Source organism: Diceros bicornis, chromosome 32 (assembly GCF_020826845.1).
Source record: "Diceros bicornis minor isolate mBicDic1 chromosome 32, mDicBic1.mat.cur, whole genome shotgun sequence".
Classification (NCBI taxonomy): domain Eukaryota; kingdom Metazoa; phylum Chordata; class Mammalia; order Perissodactyla; family Rhinocerotidae; genus Diceros; species Diceros bicornis.
Window position 1 is genome coordinate 7,908,908 of NC_080771.1, and position 23,247 is coordinate 7,932,154.

General features: G+C 44.7%; 1 protein-coding gene and 1 long non-coding RNA gene across 2 annotated transcripts; one reads left to right on the forward strand and one right to left on the reverse strand.

Annotated features, from left to right (window-relative positions):
• Positions 1-7,412: 7,412 nt before the first annotated feature.
• On the reverse strand, positions 7,413-17,700 carry LOC131395997 (uncharacterized). Its single transcript, XR_009216416.1, has 4 exons — positions 17,418-17,700; positions 13,792-13,914; positions 12,327-12,392; positions 7,413-7,690 (listed from the first exon to the last, which is right to left on the reverse strand). It is a non-coding gene; the product is annotated as an uncharacterized LOC131395997 (long non-coding RNA).
• Positions 17,701-19,450: 1,750 nt separating this feature from the next.
• IRX5 (iroquois homeobox 5) lies at positions 19,451-22,913 on the forward strand. Its single transcript, XM_058528608.1, has 3 exons — positions 19,451-20,113; positions 21,158-21,563; positions 21,737-22,913. The coding sequence occupies exons 1-3, from the start codon at positions 19,865-19,867 to the stop codon at positions 22,531-22,533; spliced, it is 1,452 nt and encodes a 483-aa protein (XP_058384591.1). The 5' UTR covers positions 19,451-19,864; the 3' UTR covers positions 22,534-22,913.
• The last annotated feature ends 334 nt before the right edge of the window (positions 22,914-23,247 follow it).

A 23,247-nucleotide genomic window follows, 5' to 3' on the forward strand; every position in this document is an offset into this window, starting at 1 on the left:
TCAGGGCAGAAAAGACAGAGGAGGGGCGATCAGGAGCATCCCACTAGACAGCTGAAAATCTGAGACCAGGGCTTGGGCAAGGGAGCAGCCCTGAAGCAGAGGGCAGTGCTCCAGAGAGCAGCAACCTTTGAGGGGTACACCAAGGGAAGCGGCCTGCAAAAGCGACAGAGTCAGGGGACAAAGAACCCAGGACAGCAGCATCTCAGAAGCCAAGGACACTGTTATGTGCACAGAGAGGTTAAGCCAGGTAAGAATTGAAAACCATTGGATCTAGGCCTTTGGATAACTAGAAAATCAGATCGCATGGGGATGAATGGAAAGTGAGCGTGGAGGAAGCTAAGAGACACATTTCTACAAACACATCCTTCTACAAGCTCAGCAGTTAAGAAAGAGAAGATTCTGAGTGGTGCTCAGAGGGAGAGACAGGGTCTAGAGGGGATATTTTAGAATGGGAGCAAGCGAGGAAAAGAAATTAAGAGGGAGAATTTTAAGATCCAGAAGAGAGCTAAGAAATCAAGAGAAAACGGAAAAGAGAAAACAAGTGGTTAGCTAGACAGGAGAAGGGATACCCGTTCCCCTGAAAAATGGGGGACAGTGGTAAGCAAGGTCAGGCACAGAAAAGGTATAGAAATGTGTGGTGGTTTGCTCAAAAATGATCTAATTTCGTTTTACAATCAAAAGTCCGCATTAGTTCAGCTTCTCAGGGAATGCCAAGGTTTTCAGAGTCAAAATTTGAAGGAAGTAGCAAGTCCCAACTTCCTCCTAACTCTAAAAGCTGCGTATTCTATCTCAACTCTTTCTATCCTTACCCTTGTGAACAACCACATCAACTCCTTATTTCTCGGCCACTCAGCCATAGCCAGGAGCGCCTGCCCATATCTGCTCCAGTCCCTGCTTTGAGGAACAACTCCACCAGCCCCACCTCATCGGGCAGAAAGTCAGGGCAGCCCTGAATCCTTCCTTTCTCTTCCTCCTGGGAACATGGCAGTGCCCTCTGGAGGTATAAATGTTCATTATCATGGGACTTGAGAGTCGTAAGTTGTCCTCACGATGTATGTCAATTATATTAAGCAGACGCAGACAGGAATATCATAAAAAGCTACCTTCAGGGTTTCTAATCCGCCGGCTAGACTCTAAACTCTGTGAGGGAAGCAACACGCCCACCGTGGTCTCCCCTCTGTGGCCCACGCTGTCCAGTACCCAGGACCTAGTAGGTGCCAAGTGAGTACTTACGGAATGAATGTTTGAGGTAATAAGATCCAGGTAACATTCCATACTAATCACTTAAGCATATGTTGTAATTCAAACTCACCAAGTTTCTAAAAACAAAAATATTCTCCAGTACTTTTTCCTTGGAAGTGTTTTGCCCCCCTCTATCTTTAAATCTCTGTACAATTGAAATTTAGTGCACTTAATTCACTGACATGTTTGGAGACAACTACAGCTAGGGACACTCACTTTCCTTCCTTTACACAATTCTGAACCCATCTTTTTCAAAACAAACATTGCCCAGTAATATTGAACAGTTCATCTCAGACTTGCTTTTCACAGGACCATTATGACTGCATCATAAAATAAAAAAATTAATAATGAAAGAAAATACATTTTTTGAGAAATTTGCCCTTTAAGAGAAAAAAAAAGTTGCACCACTATGAAAGAATGTTCCCTGCCTGCTGCTAGATTGTGAGTTCCAAAGCCCTTGGATATTCTACCGGCACCTCAGAACCCACTGCTCGGCCCACACTGTGTCCCTTCTCCCTGTTAAACCTGCTTCTCCCGGGCTCCCAGACCACCGCCACCATGACCTCATTGTTGAAGGTCTCTGGACAGCCTCGTTGACACGCTATTCCGTTACCTTGGTATATAACCAGTCACCAACGCCTTTTATTCCTAGCATCTCCCATCCATCCTTCAACATCTCCTTCCCCTGCCCACTCTCTTAGCTCGGGCAATTGTTCTCCCTCACCTGGACCATTACTCACAAAAATCACCTAACGAGTCTCTCATCATCCAATCTTCTTGGCCCCCAGTGCACTCCCCACACCACCACCAGAAGTGGTATCTCTAGGAGCCAGACCTTGTCGGGTGCATGTAAGATGAATTCTAAGCTCCCCCATCAGGCATACACAACGCCCTTGGCAGCCTGGCCCTTGCTACTCTGGTCTCTCTTCCCCATCTCTGCATGCATCCCTCCTGCTGCTCTCAAAGTCCTCGCAGACCCCCAAATGCACTGTGCTCTCCCTTGTCCTTGGGCTTCGCTCCCCCTGCCTGGAACCCTCTTCCTTCAGGGCTCAACTCCAATGCCCCTCTTCTCCCGGAAGCCTTCCTTGACCTTGCCCACCCTCTGTCAGGCTTGCTTAGGGAAGGTGCCCCCGTGGTCCCAGAGCACCTGGCCTTTCCCTTACCATGCTGTGCTGAAATGGTCTGTTTACGCCTCTGTCTCCACAGTGGAGGCGAAGCTCCAAGCTCCACAACGGCAAACACTGCATGCTGTTCACCATTTTCTCTAGGCCTGAGCCCAAAGCACACTTCATTGAGTCCAGGAAATATGTTGTATTCATATTTAATTCCCTGCATTTATCACAATGCTAAAACACAGCAGGTATGCATAAATAGTACTGAATAAAGGAAACATTCTATTGGTTAAAATTTAGTTCTGAGATTAATACACTTTAACTTGCTACTTGTATCCATATTAACCTGTTACTTGTACCCATATCGGTGCCAAAATGTTTGCATGACATATGCAGATGGCAAGTAGACATTTATTTCTGACATACACAGAATAAAAGATTACTAAGAATAGATTGTGATAGGAGCATCTGTAAACTGAATTTCGAGAATTGGGGACAAGCATCTTCAAGTTGGCAGCATTTGCTTTGGAGTCAAAAGATCCTCATTATCACTTACTAGCGAGTCATTTCATCTTCCTGAGACTCAGTTTCTTCACAGGAAAAGCAAGTCTTCTCCAACTTCAAAAGCCTGCGAGTGGAAGTAGCCTGCTATTTTTATGCCTTGAGTTTGAAAGGTATTTTGAATAACAAGGCTCCTGGAAAAAAATTAAATAGTCTACTAATGCGTCTCTCACTGACACGAGTATATTCATACATAAAGTATAAGATGGAAAGTGGGTTAAGGTAATTTAGCAATAAGTTGTCCTAAAAACATTTTGTGGAGAAAATATATATAAACAATTATAGACAAAATTATAAAGTGCCCAGTATTTTAAAAGAATATACAGAGAATACAGCAATCACGGCCGAGTCAGGAAGTCTAGTGGTACCCAACCTATGATTTGCAGTATTTGTGAAACTTTTTTTAAAAACTGTCTAAAATGGCACCATTTTCTTTTCCTTTTATTTTTTTTAACTGCTAAACAGTATTATAAGATGATTCCACAATGCTTGGTCATTATATAGACTCAGAACTTTCAAGTCATCCACCTAATGTCGCCCTTTCACAAAACACAATTCATTTTGGCCTCCTCATCGGCAATGCCATATAGTTGAGGATATTGGAATCAATATTGATACATATAAAATCCCGAGCATTTTAATTTTGATGTCTTTTATAACATTTTGATCAAATCTATGATTCGTATCAATTCAAAGAAACCCTAATTGACCCTTTCATCTCTTCCTTTTTCCAAGGTCTCAAGTTAAAAGGCCCCCAGTCATGTTATAGCTTCCTATTTTAGCCCCTAAAATTGGATGCATATTTAGAAAGGGCTCTTAGCTCTCTTACTACCTTGAACACTTAAAAAAAAATAATGCACAGAAATACCTGTATTTTCTTAGGTTGCTCAAAACAGTTTCTTGGTGAAGCCATCAGCTCTATGTATAATCTTATAAATGCACTATTCTTTAGGTAACTTTTTATCTATATGAGACCATGCAGTTTTAACTTTGGAGCTCTTCCAAAAGAACTTTAAGTTCTTTTGTTGTTTTAAGCCTAAAATAAACTAAATTTTTCAGAAGTATTATGGTCTTATAGATTAGGCATTTAAGATCCTAGGAAAGTATAAAATGTCTTATTCCTTATCAAACATAAAAGGAGGAACATACTATTTTGTCCTACACATACACACATACAAATTGAGCCTCATAACCTAAAAGACATTTCCAAGCCCTAGTCTTAGGAGGAAGAGTATCCATTTGTTTTTTCACTCAAACCCACATATTTAAATTCAAATATTACTCTTTAAAGAAGCATGCCTCATTTCTGGTAAGCTCCTAAAACATAGGAAGCTGTTAAATATACTTTTGGGCAGTGACATATGCCTTGGATGCCCCAGGAAATTCTAGCCAGACCAGATTCCACTCCTCTTCCCACAAACCACACTCCAGCTTGTTCCCCTCTTCCTATCTGCTGCCCTCCTTCCTCATGTCATATACGTGCTCCTTCAGAATTCACACCTGCTCCAGCGGTTCCAGCTCTCCTAGTCTCTCTCCTGAACTGTGAAGGTTCTGGATTTTTGGTAATGCGTCATCACGTTGGTCTCTGATTCTTTTTACTTTTCCCCTGTCCTCACCCCCCAGTTGAAGAGCCACGAGAACCATGCTAAGAGAACCCAGGCTGTGTTGCTCTTCTTCAGTGTTAGGTTCCCAATGCCCAGAAGTGCAAGAACATGGTTGCTTCCATTGCTGCTTAATGATGAGTGACTACTGATACTTAAAGATTCCATGTGTACATGTATTCTTTATTCAGGTCATTTTTTTTTTTTTTTGTGAGGAAGATCAGCCCTGAGCTAACATCCATGCTAATCCTCCTCTTTTTGCTGAGGAAGACTGGCCCTGAGCTAACGTCTATTGCCAATCCTCCTCTTTTTTCCCCTTTTCTCCCCAAAGCCCGAGTAGATAGTTGTATGTCATAGCTGCACATTCTTCTAGTTGCTGTATGTGGGACGTGGGCTCAGCATGGCCAGAGAAGCGGTGCATTAGTGCGCGCCCGGGATCCGAACCCGGACCGCCAGTAGCGGAGTGAGCGCACTTAACCGCTAAGCCACGGGGCTGGTCCCTATTCAGGTCATTTTTAAGGGCAAGGACTATATTTTATTACCTTATGTCATTTATATCACTATGTTCATGACCATAACGGGCTAAAGATGAAACTGTATTTAGAAACATTGAAAGATTGGGGTCCCCTGAGTCTAGTGTCTCACTCAGAAAATTTAAAGATTTAAAATATTGACTTTTGTTAGAAGGATCACTGGAACCAGTTAACCACATCTAATGTTTCTAAGACAGAAATGGAGCTACATCTTCGGTGAGAGTTCTAAAGTCAACACATATGGTGGAAAATAAGAGTAAAAATTATGCTTGAAAATCCTTTCAGTGGGTCTCCCCCAAAATACAGCATACATGGTTTTGTACATGCCTCACTAAGTCTCAGCAAGTATAACATAACAGTATAATTTCCACCAGGGTTTGGGACTAACCTGTTTCCTCCATTAAGCATTGTGTAAAGTAGTTGCATTTTCAGGAGCCATCTACTAGGAAAAGATACTTTTGGTTTCTTATTTCCTTCTTTTTCCTATTAAGCGCATAGAGTTGAATTAAATGAGCATTCAATGCAATACCACGGAACACAAATTGTAAAGATAATGAATTAATTCTACAAATAAAAACTGCAGGGAAGATGATAGGCATAAAAGCTGAGTCTCCCAATTCAGAAACTATCACAACATATCCTTGAACGTCAAGTCTCTAGTCACACTTGGAAAATTCCCCCCAAATTTCTCCAAGTAACCTGGTAGCTTTGCAACGTCTTTTCTGTAGTGTATGTCTATTTTATTCCATTATGTAAGAATTTTTTACCCCCCAAAAAGAAGCAATTTTTTTCCAACAGTATTACTCTAAAAATAAGAATAAAATCTAGGTTGTGGAAAATGTTTTTTGATATCTGGCTACAAGTTATTTAAGAGAGTCTGTATGTTTTAAAATCATAAACAAATGCAGTTAAAGCAAAAATACCACAAAAATGTAGATGCCCTCTTTGTCTCCCCTTCCACACACACGAAATCCAGTCTAGTCTTAGAAAGAAATACTCTATGTAATTATCATATGAGCCACAATTGCACTCCTGGGCATTTATCCCAGGAAAATGAAAACCTATGTTCACACAAAAACCTGCACACGAATGTTTATAGCAGTTTTATTCATAATAGTCAAAAACCAGAAACAATCCTGAAGCCCCAACCAGCCCCAAATGGTGAATGGTTAAACAAACTGTGGGACAACCATACCATGGAATAGTACCCAATGGTAAAAAAGAACAAACTGTTGATACATGCAAGTTGAATCTCCAGAAAATTACGCTGAGAAAAGCCAAAATTCCAAAAGGTTACACACTGTATGATTCCATTTATATAACATTCTTAAAAAGACAAAATTATAGAAATGAAGAACAGACTAGTAGCTGCCAGGGTTAAGGAGGGGGCACAGGAGAGAAGTGAGTATGAATATAAGACGGCAATATGAGGAATCCTTGTGGTGATGGAAATGTTCTCTATCTGGACGGTTATCACTGTCAATGTCCAGGTTGTAATATTGTACTAGATGCTGCAAGGTGTTACTATTGGGGGAAACTGGGTAAAGAGTACAAGGCACCTCTCCATTATTTAGCACACCTGCATGTGAAATTTATAATTATCTCAAAATATAAAGTTTAATCAAAAATAAAAATAAAAAAATACTCTAGCCTAATAAATGTATTTTGCCATATTGAGATCTGAGCTTAAGAATGCATCCTAGCACTTTCTTTGTAAAAACTCTAGAAGTAGATGAAGTACAATCTGGGTCACTCACAAAACAGTAACTCACAGCAGTTTCTACAAGTGTCATTGGCATCAGTGAATGTCCCCAGTTCCCTCAATGAGGGCTCTCTCTGGTCAGACACAGCCCTTCTCAGCCTTCACACCACAGAGGCCGGGGCCCTGCCTGCCACAGAGGAATCCTTCCGTGTTCCTACAGCCGCCACAAAGGCCACAACAAGGAATTTCCCCATGGCAAGACAACCCATCATTATTCAGTCTACCCAAATGTAAGAACTCGGTGAAAGAACTGGATGTCACCCTTCTTGACTTAAATCAAATGTTCAAACACATAACAAATGCTCTGCCAGTTAGGGCGATTTTTTCTTGTATCGGAGTTGAGCTAATAGATTTGTCTGACGAGAAAACGTTCTAATCCAGAGAGACTAATATAGAGAATTAAAATTTATATACGGATACCTTTCAAGTTTTTTTCTCCAAAAAATATAACAGAGTCACGTTAGAAAGCGATTTTAAACTTACTCTAATAATATCAGATTGCCAGAAGAATTGCTATGATGGAGAAAGCGATGTTTTTTTGAACCCTTATTTTCAGGTATAAACATTCATTCAATCCAATAAAGACATTTTAGAAAAAAAGTCAACATATAAAATTGATTTTATTTTTTCTATACTTTAATTAAAACAAAAGATGTTTAGTGATACTCTACAGTACTAAGCATTTCAAATAAAATTGGTGATCAAGAAAAACATAACCTTTTTTTGCACGACAACTGAGGATTTTAATTGGAAAAATACTGCAGTCTATAAATAGGAACATCCAAAACATATTTAAACCACTTGAGCACTTGACTTTTCCATGTCCTTTGCATCTAGATTGCACAGACCACAGGAAATTTCAAAGACCGATAGCTGAATCTAAAAGAAAAAAAAAATTCCATTTAGTTGTCATGATCACTGTCACTATCAATCCCTAATATCTTATACTTCACCGACCACAGTTAACTTTGCCATGCTGCTTTATGCTTGGGAGAAGACAAATCACTAATCAATTATGTACACTCATTAAAAATGCTACCTTTAGGAGGCATTTTAATAACTTAGTAATAGGGGTGAATATTTCCTCTAACTGTTTATTTTAAAACATTTTCGATAACACATTAGCCAGGACACACTGAACATTTGTAAACACTTAAAGCTACAGTCTCCATAAACTATCGAATTGCCCCCCAAAAATGGTGGTCCAATTCTGCAACTGGTTGAGGTCATATGGAAAATAGAATTATATGCTAATTTGTTCCTATATTAAGTTATCATTGAAGGTCAGACCAAACACAGTAAAATGAATTCTGGAAAAAAAATTAACTAAGTAGATCGGTATGTACCGTATCAAAGTAAACTGTTTATCTTAATAGATACAAATACAAGAAAGATTTGTAAAATGAGGGCATTTTTTCCTTTTCAAAAAATAAATGTTTTAACCAACCCCAGGCAATAACTTGCATGATTTAAAAACACTTTATATAAATAGTTTTTCCCTAAAAGAGAACAAGGGCAGGGGATTTTTTCAAGGGGAGAAAAGAAATGGAGAAAGGACTAGTATTCAAAAGAGAATAATTTCCCCAGAAAAAGCTTTACTTTTTCTACATATTTATTAAATTTAAGTCACACAAATAGGTGTACACATGTACTGTAAACTGAACACATAGGATTAAATCAAATGATGGGGTTAAGAGGTGCTGACTATAACACATTTATTATTTTACTCCAAAATAAACTAAACAATACAGATGTTTTCCTTGGCATAGATTTGTCTGAAGAAAATAAGTTTTATTTTAAAAAACTACTGAGGGAAAAAAACTATATCCATTTTTCTTTCTGGAAGGCATAGCTAGAGATAAGCCTTATCCTTAGATAAGTTCTATGGACACGACATCAACTTAAAAAACTATAAGCTAAATTAATGGTTGAAGAACTTGGGCTACCAGCTTCATATATGATGATGGTGCACCCTCATATTTTTATTTTCAAAGGTCCTTTTACAGAAAAAGGGAAAGAATTTGGGGGAGGGGGTGATAGAGAAATGAAATCTTCCAGTCTTTGAAACCAGGGGACCAGTATTTTATAAAGCATCCAGTTTACTGCAGGACAGAACTAAGATGAGTGACAAAGATCATCTGTGTCACACCCTTAGGCAAATTGTGGGAAAAAAATAAAACAATATTTTTTTGTTCTAGAGTCCATCCTTTTTTCCATTAAAAGATATGTTTATATTTTTCATTTTATTGCAACATTTCCAACGCCATGCTACAAGAGATCTAGCACACACAAAGAGTCATCTGAATTTTCTTTAAATCGTAAGTCATTTTTAATTTCTAAAGGGACTTTACCTATTGCTTTTAATAAGATTTTATTACTTTTAGTTATCATAAAATATGTTAGTTTCCATGAAATATCTGTTTGACAGCTTGTTCAAATACATACTTTTCTGCTATATATTACTGGTATTGTTTACCCTATTTTCTCCTTACCAAGTTAGATATGGAGATACTTATTCAGGCATAAAATCTTCATGCTCCTCGAGGGACTATAAAATAAAGCGATATACTTCTCTACTATCATTCTTGTTTGAAGGACCTTATATATTGTGATCTTAATCCATAAAGAATGGAGAATTACACTAAAAAAGGGGGAAAAGTCTGACAAAAACGAAAACATGCACTGATGCCTAAAATACCAGGACTTAAGTACATTAATCTTCATTCCCATTGAAAGCAATCTCATGTCCAGGGACCGGGAATTATTCTACCATAAAACACGGCACATTAAATACTACAATAACCCATTTGAAATGTCTTAAGATAATTATTATGTCATCTACAAATGATTGTACATATAGTCATATTTTATTATTCATTACCAGAGGTGCTAATGTAAAATATGTTGAAATGGTAAAAATATTAAACTGGTTAAAGATAAGATCAAGCAAATCAGTAGCTATTTAAGACTCCAAATAAGATGTGAAAAAGAATCGATAAAAGCAAGGGCAAAATATTTGGACCCTGGTTATCACAAACAACACTACCATTCCTGATGGCTTGCATATAAAACTCCTTATCTTCACAAGCTAGTTGAAAAGAATGAAAAGCTTCTTACAACCAGCTAAAAAGAAAGTCTTCACCACACTCCTTGAAAAAGCTCATTTTCACATTACTCAGGCTTCATTATGCTAAATCAATATTCGTTTAGTCACTGGGGTTATTGACATATTTTAAAATAAAAGTATACCCTTCAGCTACTGCACTCATTACAGGTAATTTGTCTTGTCAGGGAGCAGGGAATATTATCCTAGTCTTTCAGGGGCTGACAGCCCATGGAAATACCTCCCCATGGTTACAACTGTAAATAATTTTAAGGTAAAATATTGAAAAATCAATGACTGTTTCCTGCAATCTGTCACAAACAAATCAATCATAATCTGTACTGCCAGAGAGTATGATTTGAAGGAGATGGGAGCAGATGTAATTCTTGGCTGGAATCTCTCATTTCAAAATCAGTTCACATAATGGTGTCATCATTTAAACACTTAACAGTCAGTGCAACTGTCACTGCAACATCTAGTTGGACAAAACCACAAGGAGGGGGAGGAGGAAATGCCATCACTATTATGTTAACAAACATTTAATTTCAATGGTTGCTGCATTAGTAAATTTCAGCTGAAAACAGTTTTACCTGCCCTCTTTCACGGTCCTAAATTAATCACAGCGGCTTTTCTATGTACTAACGCTTAATAAATTAGCCCATGACTCAAAATTTTACTCTCTAAAGCACATACATCTTTTATTTTAAAAGTCCATTATAGAGAATAAAATTTGGAACTAATAAGACATTTGGATTGTAGAATATCTGTAATTCTATCTATAGAATGAAGACAAAAAACAGTATCACAGATGTGAAGACTATACTTTTAAAGTAGGTTTAAAGGTCTCAGTTATCCAGATATTAAATTTTATACTTTCTTTCTATTAACACATATTATATTTCAACTTTGTAAGATTGTAGCATGTTTTAAGATGACCAGCAAGACCTATTCAATTCAAAAATACCCTTGTATTCCATAAACAAGCTATACCATAGACTGATATTTCAAAAGCTGGAGTAATAACCCGAGTATATGAAGTGTAAAAGTTGGTGAAGGTCAGAATATTGAATTGTTCTGCAAATGTAAATGGCTTTCCGAGTAATCACTTTGATATCATCCTTTTTTCTAGGCTACACTTTAATGGCTTCCTCAGATGCTTATAACCTCTACCTAGGCATTAATAAAAGAATTTGAGATTGGTATATTTCCCCTTCTTGTTGTGTTAACCAAAAACATTATCTAATTTAAAGATTAAAGAGACTTTTTCCTGAAGGTTTTTGTTTTTAAATGTATACTAGCCCTTTTAATGGAAGAAACTGATTTTACCTACCACGTTGCTTACCATTTCCTAATTGTATAATTAGACACCATGAAGCCCTTTATTGTTCTATTAGTATCACTCCATAGACATGGTTCAGGGAGGAGATATTTTTGTTGACTAGAAAAGTATATCACTTTTCTTAAAAAGGAAAAAAAAATAGATGTAAATACCGGTGCACAATTTAAGCCTGTATAAACATCCTTAGACATAGTAATTGGTCTTTTATAAAAGGGTTTTACTCTGTTTTTAATTTAACCTGCATATGCAATGTGGCAACATAGCATGAGAAGACAAAAGCTTTTCTTCTTGATACAAATTGAACGTAATTTTTGTTCTTTAAGAATCTTAGATTCTTTAACACCGACATGAGGTTTTTGAAAATGAAAAAGCACGTGGGTAAATCATCAAAGATATCATCCAGAAGAAAACAGTCTTCCATGCCATGTGAATCCCTGCAACAGCTGCAAAGTAAGCAGCAAGCCAACCTAGCGAGAGGAAAGGAAAGTATTACCCGCAGCCCAGGATTACACAAAAAATGGAGAGGGACCTAAAGCTGTGAACTAGGAAAAGAACCCATGAGTGTGCGCTCCTGGCCTCCAGCTCACGAGAGCAGCCCAGGCTGGGCCCAGTTAACTCCTTGGCAGAGCTCTGGAACCAGTTGTCAACCACCAAGTCTCCCACTCAGAGTCTGGCTGCGGCTGCCAGTAAATCGCCCTGCAGAGAGCGCAATCCCCCAGAGAAGGCACAAAGCCTGGGAGGTAAATGAGGACGGCTAAGCAACGTGCCGAATGCACGCACACCCACCACAGGCTAATACGAAATCTCCTAGACCTGTGCAGGCCACCATCACAGATCTAATTCTCAGAAAGAAGCTATTTTAAGGGTGCTGAGTATGCCTAGATGAGATTTCTCAGCTCTCCCAACACAGCCCACAGCCCTAGGAGAAGCAGCTCAAAACCTCAGCACAGGAAAACCAGATCGTTTTCATACTTCAAATTTAAAGAAATTGCTGTCTACCAGATAAAGCTCTTATGTGTAATAAAGGCTCAGGACTACAGAGGAAAGTATTCTTTTAAAAGAGATAATATTACCTCCCTATCTTCAGAATCTCCTCCTTCCAACAGCCAGTACAGTAGCTCCATTATGAACTGTAGATTCTTAAAAAGAAAAACAGCAATAGTTAGCTTCATCTTTCCTACCACTTCCTTCTTTCATGGAATTACAATTTAATTACCAATACTTCAATTGATTTTATTCCTGAATGATACATTTCTCATAAAGCAGACTCGAGCTATTTCCACTAGAAAACATTTAGTAAAACCTTCTCAATTAATCAACCATAATCCATTACTGTTGAAAGGACATGGTTCCTTCATATTCTCAAAAGAGTAAGGAACCCCCAGACACACCTATTTTATTTAAAAGGAGAATTAGTTTTAATATATTTGAATACCATTAATATACAGGAAATATGAATCAATAATAAATTTTGGCAGACAACAGATACAAAATTCTACCAATCTGTATACATGTTTAGATTTTTTCCTATATTTATCCTCAGAAGGAAAGGAAAAAATACCAATCCTCTTGTCTTTTAAATTCAACAACTTTACATGTGGTTAAAGAAAAAAAAACTAACCTTAAAGGCAAACAAAGAGAAATCAGATTGCTCACTGCTTAATATTTTCTTTATATTTATGCTGTATATTTTCTAACTTGCTGTAATCCCTCAGCTCTTGGTCATACATGAAACCTCTTCTCCACAAGACCAACCAGTGATAAGAGAACATAACTGTGTTATTTAAAAACAATTGTACATTACTCCATATTACGTTAGAAATCACTTGAATGCCTTTGAAAGTATTCACAGAGAAGCTGTTGTTCTACTGCAGGCTGTACTAACTAGAGGTGCCTTCTGTAAAATTACTTTTACTTTTTTTTTGGTCATACAATCATCTTTTTTACTTAACAAAGTGTTCTCTATCACTGCACCCAGTTCCTTGTGCTCTTCACTAGACAAGGCAAATATTCTGAAAAGTGATGTTTTCTCATAGCTTTTCTCATCTCACCCTATTTTGATGAGAAGTGACAAGTTTTAGACACACCTGTACACTCTTCGTCATTAAGTTTGGTACCTATGACTGAAGCTGATATTCCCCCTAAATGTATTCTTAAAAGAACTGGGTAATGAAAATAATCAAAAACTGTAATTTGGTATAAACAGATTATTTCCTTTAAATAACAATTCTATTTCTATAAAATATCATATAACCTGAGTCTTGATTTTTATGAAAAGCACTGAGTTTATAAATTTCACTTCCCAATGATATCATTAAAAATAAATTATCCAGTGTTATTTCCATGAATCAAAAATTTTTCTATTTACTGAACCTTCGTTTAACGCATTAGTAAAATTTTAATAATCCAAGGCCTCAAGTGACATTCTCTACATTCTGTACTTAGTCCCTATTACCAATATAAATACTTTGGTAAAACCAACACTGATGCTATTTTGGGTTTACTCCACACATAAGCACACCGTGTGCAGACACTCACTTGTAGATGAGCCTGGAGATATGCAAGGACAAATTTCAGCCAACACTTAGAGGAACCCCACACTTCAGAAGCGAACTTAGCCGAAAACCTCCAAATGTATTATGGAAGCATCATACTTATCACCTGCACAGAAAATGGAAATGATTCTGTTTAAGAAAACACAGAAGACTAGTTAAATACTTTGGGGATATTAGATATGAATATCTAATCTAATTTTCTCCAAGGTATCACTCCATATTACGGCAAATAAACAAATAAAGGCTGTATCAAGGTGTGGAATATCATTAGCCTGAGAAAAGGCTAGAAAAGTGGATTATATAAATGACAACTGCAGGAGAAAATTATATTCCCTTCTCCCGAACAAATGTTAAGTGCATCCTTACTAATAAAGACTTAAACTCAAACTACATTAGAATATACTGGTTTTCAATTTTGAAGCATCTAAGTTAATTTGCCAAGCTAAACTGGTGCTTAGGTGTACTCTAGCTGTAAAAATACTGCAGATTTATGCAGAAATAAGTCACAAGTATCACACTGCAGAGTAACGCTGTGAAAGGAAACCAGAGTCATTACTGAAGGAGAAAAAATAATTCCAATGTTTTATATCTTCTTGAAGCCACATCAGCTGCTATTCTATGAAGAACAATTATTCTCTATAAAACAGCTAACTGATACCAAAAAGATGTTAAAAATACAGGAGCCAACAACGGAGAAGCTGAAGGAAATATAGAAAGATATTGAGATATTAGTATACAAAACAGGCTGTGCTATTTCAGAGTTACAACAGTATTCCAAAATATGATACTGTTTTCATACTCCATTTTAAAGAACATGTTTAATTCACTCAGGATTATACGATTTCATTTACTTGCACATTATCAACAGAAGAACACTTAATTTTTTCCTAAGGTTTGTATAATGCAAAAATATATTAATAATTATTCGGTGTTATTCATTAAAACAAGATGATAGGTAATTAGTTCATCTTCGTATTTCATTTCTTCTAACGCCGCATATCAATTTGAAAATACTACATGGATAATAGCATAGGGATGCTGATCTTCAATGCCAGAAAAAAATGTTGATGGGGGAGTTGGGGGATAAGTAAAGCAATTATCTCAAAATTAATGCTCGTGTTTTAGTTCCAGCAAACAAATTTAAATAAGTCGTTCTTTGATTTTAGTTTGCCCTGTAATTCTAGCCAGCTAATTATCCTTGGAGTCACGACTGAAGTGTGCCTCTACACCTGGCTTCTCCGATCATATGCCTATGGCCTCCTCCACTTTCCATTTCCTCCTTCCACAATGAGTTTTAATATTAAAGAAAAACATTCACACATCTTACATACACACTGATGGACAGCCAGCTTCCAGGAAACCACGAGCTACAAAGAGAGGGGGGAAATCTTAATGCAATACTTATGTTAAAGGGTATTAGGTCCTGGGTAAGCCAAGGGTAATATAACCAACCGCATCCGTCTTGCTATTGTTTTTGCATTCAGAGATTTGAAGTAATGGACAGTAATATTATTTTAGTGGTCACCCAGGTTATGATTCACATCCTCATACTAAAAAAGGGGCTAAATGCACTATCTTCACTGGCTCGTCAATTCAAATTTATGGAACAATATTTTGGAAGAAATAAAAGAGTTTTCTTCCATTGCTGGAAATAAAAACAAGGCATTCCATAAACAAGGTAGCTAAGTACTTGACGGTATGAAAAAAGAAATTGTTTTAGATCATTAAAACATTCCAGGAGACTGTTTTCCAAAAAAAACGAAGTGCCATAAATTTCTCATATATTTACCTTTTTATTATATCCCTGTTTCTGCACATTAAGCATGCCTTCCTCTTAGATTTATTTTGAACACTAACAAACGTTTGCTTAATAATATACTGCTCTATTTCTGCTTTTCTTTCTAAATTAGTAACCATTATTCCACAAAGATAGAGCACAAAGAAAGCCGACAAAGGCATTGCCAAAAAGCCACAAGTAGTATTAGTACATGCCAGAACACTTAACATTAAACTATCATTTCTCTCTAAAACTCCCGTTGCCAAAGTGCTTACAAAATCTGGAAGCTCAAAGACAGGTTTCAAGTGTAATTAAATTCTCCAAAAGCAAAACTGTACAAAAATATGCCGCCCTTCTTATGTCACCACTTTATAGACAACATTTTCTCAGGATCTTAATTAAGATAACGATGCACACCTGTGTCAACATTCTCTGGCAAGACAGCCTTATCAATCATAATCCTTTAAGTACACTCCAAAACAGCAAAGCGATATGACAGAAGCAATCTGTTGCCTTTCCTAGTGTGGTGTTGTGTCTCTCCCACAAGAATGATGAGATCTTTAAAATACAGCAGACCTACTTTTATGAGTCTTTAAAGTTTTAACTGTAAACAGTTATTACACTAAATAAACAGGAATAACCTCTTTTGCACTCGATTTAAACAATGACAACCGTACAGCCAAAACTCGAAGAGCAAGCTCTACTGCCATGTCTTGGCAATACAACTGTGGATCTTATTTGAAAAGCTTTAAATTTTAAGAGTTGTGCATAACTGGATCCGTGCAGACATGACAAATCAATAAACCCTTAGCAAGTTTTAAAACGGGGATTGTTTAGAGTCCTACGTTAAAAACAACCAGGGCATACGTATTGCTAGTCTAAGTCAAAATGTTCACAAAGATACAAATGGAATAGTAAGCCAAAAAAAAAAAAAACCAAAAAAACAAAAAAAAACAACAACAAAAAAACGAGTCATCTTGGTAACCTGGAAGAAGAGAGAAGAGAGCTCCCACCTCTGCTGGGGGAGAAAGCAGCTTCGGTGCAAAGAGCCCTGTGAAACTACTGCTCACAAGTAAGCAGGTTCCCACACGGGAAAGCTGATGAATAAAGGGGGTAAAAAGGGGGGAAGAGGGCAACATATCGTCACCACGACCAAGACAAAAAAGTTAAAACCTCGTGTTTACCAGCAGAAACGTGAAAGCTTTCACGTGAAAAGGGAGACAGCCCTCCAGATGCTATCTGAATGCCGGCTGCCTGCTAATGATCAGCCCTTCCCTTGCACGTATTCACACAAGTCTATCTCAGACGCCCGGCGGCCGTGGCCAGCCGAGCAGCAGAGCCATCAATGTGCAAATAAAGCAGAAAATAGAGACATCCTTAAGAAATGAGTCTTAAGTTTGACGCAGAGCGGAGGTGACAACCACAGCAACACAGCCGTAAATGCTACATGCTTCGATATCTCGCAGGGGTCTCTCCAGTCCCCGACACCCAAAGGAAGACAGTCCAAGCAAAGGGGTGGGGGAGAGGGGAGGGGGCAGAGCCCAGCGGCCCGGAGCGGCAGGATGATGTAACGAGGACGTCGGCGCGACAGACTCCGAGTCTCGGTGGCACAAACCTCCATGGCTCCGTTTCAGCCACCAACATCCTGGAGCAGAGCCGAGAGGGTGAAGCCGCCGCGCGTGGCCGGAGGGGACACGCCCACGCGCGCCCGCCCGGGGACCGCGACGCCAGGAGAGGCCCACGCGGCGCCCGGCGGCGTCCGTGCGGTCCCCGAGGGGACGCGCACGCGGCTCGAGGGGCGGGGACCCGGCGGGACGGGGCCGCGGGCTCACCTTCCGCGGCGCGGGCGCGCGGGCCGCGGACGCTCCCTCGTGGCTGGCGCGGGGCCCCGGCGGGCGGCGCGCGCGGGCCGCTCCCGACCGTTACCGCGAGGGGCTGCGGCGGCGGGCGGAGCCGGGGGCGGCGCTGCGGCACGGACGGGCCGCGAGAGGCGGGAGGAAGGAGCCGGGCGGGGACGCTTCGCGGCGCTCCCCGCCACCGCCGGGCCCAGGCCGAGCCGGCAGGGCGGCCGCCACCGGCCGGCTCCGCGCCCCCTCCGGCCCGGGCCGTCCGGGCCGCGCCGCCTCGCCTCTCTCTCGGCCGGCTCGCACCCACCTCCACCCGGCCCTGCCCGCCGCGCCTGCCGCGGGCTTCCCGTCTCCATGACAATAGCGCGCCGACGCCCCGCCCCCGCCCCGCCCCCGCCCCGCCCCCTCGGCGCGTCGACTCGGGGGGAAGGGCCTGACGTCACTGGGGGCGGGGCCAACCGAGGCCAGCGTCCAATTAGAGGTGAAGGCAGAGAGGGATAGGGCGGGGCGGACCAAGAGGTTCCCGGCGAATGCCCGCTTGAGGGGCGGAGCCCGGGGGAGCTGACGGCGGGGAGGCGTCAGCGCGCGTGCGTGAAGTCGCGCTGCCCAGTGAGTGCAAGGGTGCTGGCTGGGTTAGCGTGCGGGCGCTGGGGCTCGGGAGGTAGAGTGTATCCCGCCGGTCAAAGTCATTGCGAGAAACTTTGGGTAGAGTCATGCTTCGGCGTGCGTGCGACCCCGTCACGAAAGGCCATAAAGTCCCTGATACACTGAGCTGCAGCGGAGTGCCCAACACTGTGCCAACCTCTGTCCTGGTTCACCAGCGCCCCTGTCTGTCCCAGAATTCGAGTGCGTCCGCGGCTGGTGGCGGGGCGGGGTGGAGAGGCGCGCGGAGGGTCTGTTTTGCATTCTAACTGCGTGGCCGTCGTGGGCAAGGGCTCTGCCTGTGGCTCCGTTGTGTGTGTTTGCCTTCCCAGCGCCTCGCTGAGCAAACAGTGGTTGGGTTGGGCACTGCTCGGCGAAGTGTTTGCAGTGGAGCGTGGGCGGGTGCGAGAGTGAGTGCGAAGGGGAAGGGGACCCGCACCCTCCACCACCACCACCACCGGCCTGGCCGGGTGAGCTACGGATGGAAAGCCCCGAGAAAGAGGCAGCGAGGCATGGTGGGGGCGGGAGAAGGGTAGTGGGGTCCAGAGACCTACCCCGGCGTGGCTGCTGCTTCATCTGGCAGCTCTTGCCCACTACCTCTACTCTAAAGAAAGGCTAGCCCCGTAGCCCCGGGCCCCCAGTGTCTTCTCCCTCGCCGTCTGGCGTGTGGTTGGTGGAAGAGAGGCCAGGCCGGCGACGTGCAAATGTCCAAGGCTTTTCACTCGCCCACCTGCTGCTGCTGGCCGAGAGGGACAGTCATCCTGGACTCCCTGCGCTCTGGACGCGGGCATCCATCCGGCTCTCCCAGGGACTTTCATTCCGGGTCTCTAACTCGCTCTGGGGCTCTCTGGCTTGTGGGGAGAAGCCAGGGGCGGGTGGACGGCGATGCGCCTCGGAGCCCAGCCTCCTGGCGAACAAGAAATCCGCTAACTCCGTGATTGACTGTGGCGAGGAGAGAGCAGCGCGTCCGCTGGCGCGCAGTCCGCGGCCTCGATCCCTTTGTGCTTCAGAGCGGCCGGACCGGCGACCAGGGCCCGCCGTGCGTCGGAACTGCGGCTCCACCCCGACTTAGCACGGGAGGAAAGTTGGAAGAGATCGGGGCGCCTGGGATATGATTGTCATCCTGGAGCCGGCGCTCGAGAGTCTGAAAGGGGGGGGGGAGAGAGGGAGAGGGAGAAGGAGAGGGGGTGAGAGAGAGAGAGAGAGAGAGACCCGGGAGAGGAGGGGGGAGAAAAAGAGGAGGGGGGACAGGAGGGCTGCGGAGGAGAGGCGGGCGCGAGGGAGGGGCGAGGGGGAGCGCCAGCGAGCGGGAGAGGGAGCCGGGGAGGAAGAGGGAGAGGGCGAGGCGCGCCTGCCGGCCGGGTTGGCTGCGGCCGCCCAGAGGCTCCTGCCAGTCCTCCCACCGACTACACCCCGGGAAGGAGGAGCTTCAGGCGCGCACAAGGCGTCAGAATCCTCAATTTCCAACTTAGCATCTTGGCAGGACCTTTGCGAAGCCAAAAGCAGAGCCCCCCAGTGCAAAGAGCGAGGGGGAAAAAGAGAAAGCAGCAAGGGAGGGGGGAAACCCGGCCGGGGCGAGCGAGGCGCGCAGAGCAGCGGGCTCGGCGGTAGCAGCCGGAGGCGCGCGGGAAGCTAGCGAGGAGGCGCCGTGGGCCGGAGCCCGGAGCCGGGGCCCGAGGAGCGGCGGCCCGGGGCAGCCGGAGGCCAGGTGCCCGCCCGCTCGCCCTCGCAGGGCGCCGCCCGGCTCGTTGGCGGCCGCGGCGCGGCGCGCCCCATGCCCGTGTGTGGCCATGTCCTACCCGCAGGGCTACTTGTACCAGCCGTCCGCCTCGCTGGCGCTCTACTCCTGCCCGGCGTACAGCACCAGCGTCATCTCGGGGCCCCGCACGGATGAGCTCGGCCGCTCGTCGTCGGGCTCCGCGTTCTCTCCCTATGCCGGCTCCACCGCCTTCACGGCGCCCTCGCCGGGCTACAACTCGCACCTCCAGTACGGCGCCGACCCCGCGGCGGCCGCCGCCGCCGCCTTCTCTTCCTACGTGGTGAGTGAGCGGGAGCCGCGGCGGGCGAGGGCAGCGGGGGCCGCGCGGGGCGGGCGAGGGCTGTGGGCACACGGGCCTCGGCGCCACCGCGGACCGCCCCCGCCAAGCTTCGCGGCCCCTGCAAACTTGGGCGATCGTCTCGCTCGCCTTCGCCCGGGCCCGGGATCGGGAGTTGCTCGGAGAGGAGAGCCGCGTCTTGCTCGGATCGCTGAGCGGGCGGAAAGGGTTTTTTGGGGAGAGGTCGCTGCAATTAAAGAGCAGCATTTGGTTCAAACGTGGGCTCCAGGCCGCCCTGCAAATCTTATTTCACTTTATTTTTTTGGTTTTGCCATTTCGGAAAAGTAGTTCAAAAGAAATAGACCCGAAATTTGAGCAGAAGCGTGCTAAGTCTATGTAAATGTGTTTGGCCTCGCCTTTAATTAGTCCTCCAAAATGTTGCAAATCCGTAATCCTATCTTCGCAATCCGATTTGGAGGTATTAAATTTCTGAAAAGTCGGCCGAGCTGCGGTGCATCCGGGATTTTTCGGCCGGGTGCACTTTCTGGGAAAGCGCCGTGGCTTCGGTTTGGGGTAACACTTATGGAGGGGTGGGAGTGCCGGGACAAGGCTTAGCTTTCCGTTTGCCTTTCTCTGTGGGGGAAAAAATGCCTTGACTTCCCTTGCTCTCCCCCCTTGCGCCTAACGTGCAGCCACTCGCGCGCGGACGCAGAGTCGCCGCCGCTGCCCAGGCCTTTCTCTGGCCGGATCCGCGCACCGGGGGCGGACGTGCCGGTGCAGACGGGGCCCTACAGGGTACCACCGAGGCCAGGACGGCTTCAAGCGCCCCCGAAGGACCAGATTTCAGGAGTTGGCGCCCCCGCTGCCTTCTGAGGAGAAGGAGGGTTTGCCTTTGGGTCTGAGTCTGCCAGCCCTACCTCGGGGAAAGCCAGAGTTCGGGCCTCGCAGCCCGCAGATCCCCGGGCGCAGGGAAAGTGTGCTTCAGTCGTCCAGGTGGCACTGGGGACCACGGCCCACTCTCACCTACTCTTTGCCTGTTGCCTGCAGGGCTCGCCCTACGACCATACACCGGGCATGGCAGGCTCCTTGGGGTACCACCCATACGCGGCCCCCCTGGGCTCATACCCGTACGGGGACCCCGCGTACCGGAAGAATGCCACTCGAGACGCCACCGCTACGCTCAAGGCCTGGCTCAACGAGCACCGCAAGAACCCCTACCCCACCAAGGGCGAGAAGATCATGCTGGCCATCATCACCAAGATGACCCTCACCCAGGTGTCCACCTGGTTCGCCAACGCACGCCGGCGCCTCAAGAAGGAGAACAAGATGACGTGGACGCCGCGGAACCGCAGCGAGGACGAGGAAGAGGAGGAGAACATTGATCTGGAGAAGAACGACGAGGATGAGCCCCAGAAGCCCGAGGACAAGGGCGACCCCGAGGGTCCCGACGCAGGTTGGTGGACGCAGGAAAGGGTGTGTTGAGCGGGAGTAAGAAGGAAAGGGGGGCCTGGAGAGGGGGCGCACAGGGCCTGGAGGTTGGGGGCTGGGGTCTTTGCCTTTGCGCGCGGGGACCCGGGCCCCGCCGCGCTGCCGCCGCGCCTCTGACGGCCTGGGTTTCGCCCGTAGGAGGAGCGGAGCAGAAGGCGGCTTCGGGCTGCGAACGGCTGCAGGGGCCGCCCACCCCCGCCGGCAAGGAGACCGAGGGCAGCCTCAGCGACTCGGAGTTTAAGGAGCCGCCATCCGAGGGCCGCCTCGACGCGCTGCCTGGGCCCCCCCGCGCCGGCGGGCCCTCTCCGGCCGGGCCAGCGGCTGCGCGGCTGGCCGAGGACCCGGCCCCTCACTACCCCCCGGGCGCTCCGGCTCCGGGCCCGCACCCAGCCGCGGGCGAGCTGCCCCCCGGTCCCGGCGGGCCCTCGGTCATACACTCGCCGCCGCCGCCGCCGCCGCAGGCGGTGCTTGCCAAGCCCAAACTGTGGTCTCTGGCAGAGATCGCCACATCCTCGGACAAGGTCAAGGACGGGGGCGGCGGGACCGAGGGCTCGCCGTGCCCGCCGTGCCCGGGGTCCGTAGCCGGGCAAGCCCTAGGAGGCAGCCGCTCGTCGCCCGCCCCGGCGCCACCGCGCTCGCCCTCGGCGCAGTGTCCCTTTCCAGGCGGGACCGTGCTGTCCCGGCCTCTCTACTACACGGCCCCCTTCTATCCCGGCTACACGAACTATGGCTCCTTCGGACACCTTCACGGCCACCCGGGGCCCGGGCCAGGCCCCACAGCCGGTCCGGGCTCTCATTTCAATGGATTAAACCAGACCGTGTTGAACCGAGCGGACGCTTTGGCTAAAGACCCGAAAATGTTGCGGAGCCAGTCCCAGCTAGACCTGTGCAAAGACTCTCCCTATGAATTGAAGAAAGGTATGTCCGACATTTAACGCGGGCTGCGTCGGTCCAGGACTTTCCTAATTTATTAAAAAACATGGCCTTGGCAGTTATTTTTCCATCACCAAGAGAGAAAAACTAAACTACCCCTCCTATTAAAAAGTTTATAGTTCATGGAGATGAATGACATAAAAATGTAAACATCTCCACACACACAAAAATGTCTTAACCGACCGAAAAGAAAAATTAAAAAAAGGATTTGTATTAAATCTTATTCTGTATATTTAATGTAGCATTTTTGTATTTAAATTGATAATTCAATATCTTTGAAGTAAATTATGAAATTAAGACACCTGTACAGGCATTTAATTTTTTTTTGTAATATAAATATATACATTTGTGTTTCCCCCAAAACTGTTTCATAGTTTAAAAATACAAGTTTAATTTAATTTTTTACACCTCTTGATTTTTCTGGGTATGAACTAAAGTATTATTACAGAAAGGAAACAGGTTATACTCTTAGATTTAAAAAATGAAAGAAACTGCAGCCGCCTTTGTAAAATGCAAAATATTTAATTAAAAGAGATTTTAACATAATCAGAGCCACTTATTACTTTTTAGAAGCCTCAATAAACTGTCCATCGCCTTGGACAAAAGGTGCGAACTGCAACTTCTTTTCGAAGTGGGGAATGAAAGGTTCCATAGAACCTCAATGTGCCAGGGGGAGGCCATAATTAGGCTGCAAGCCCCGGGGAACTTGGCCCTGC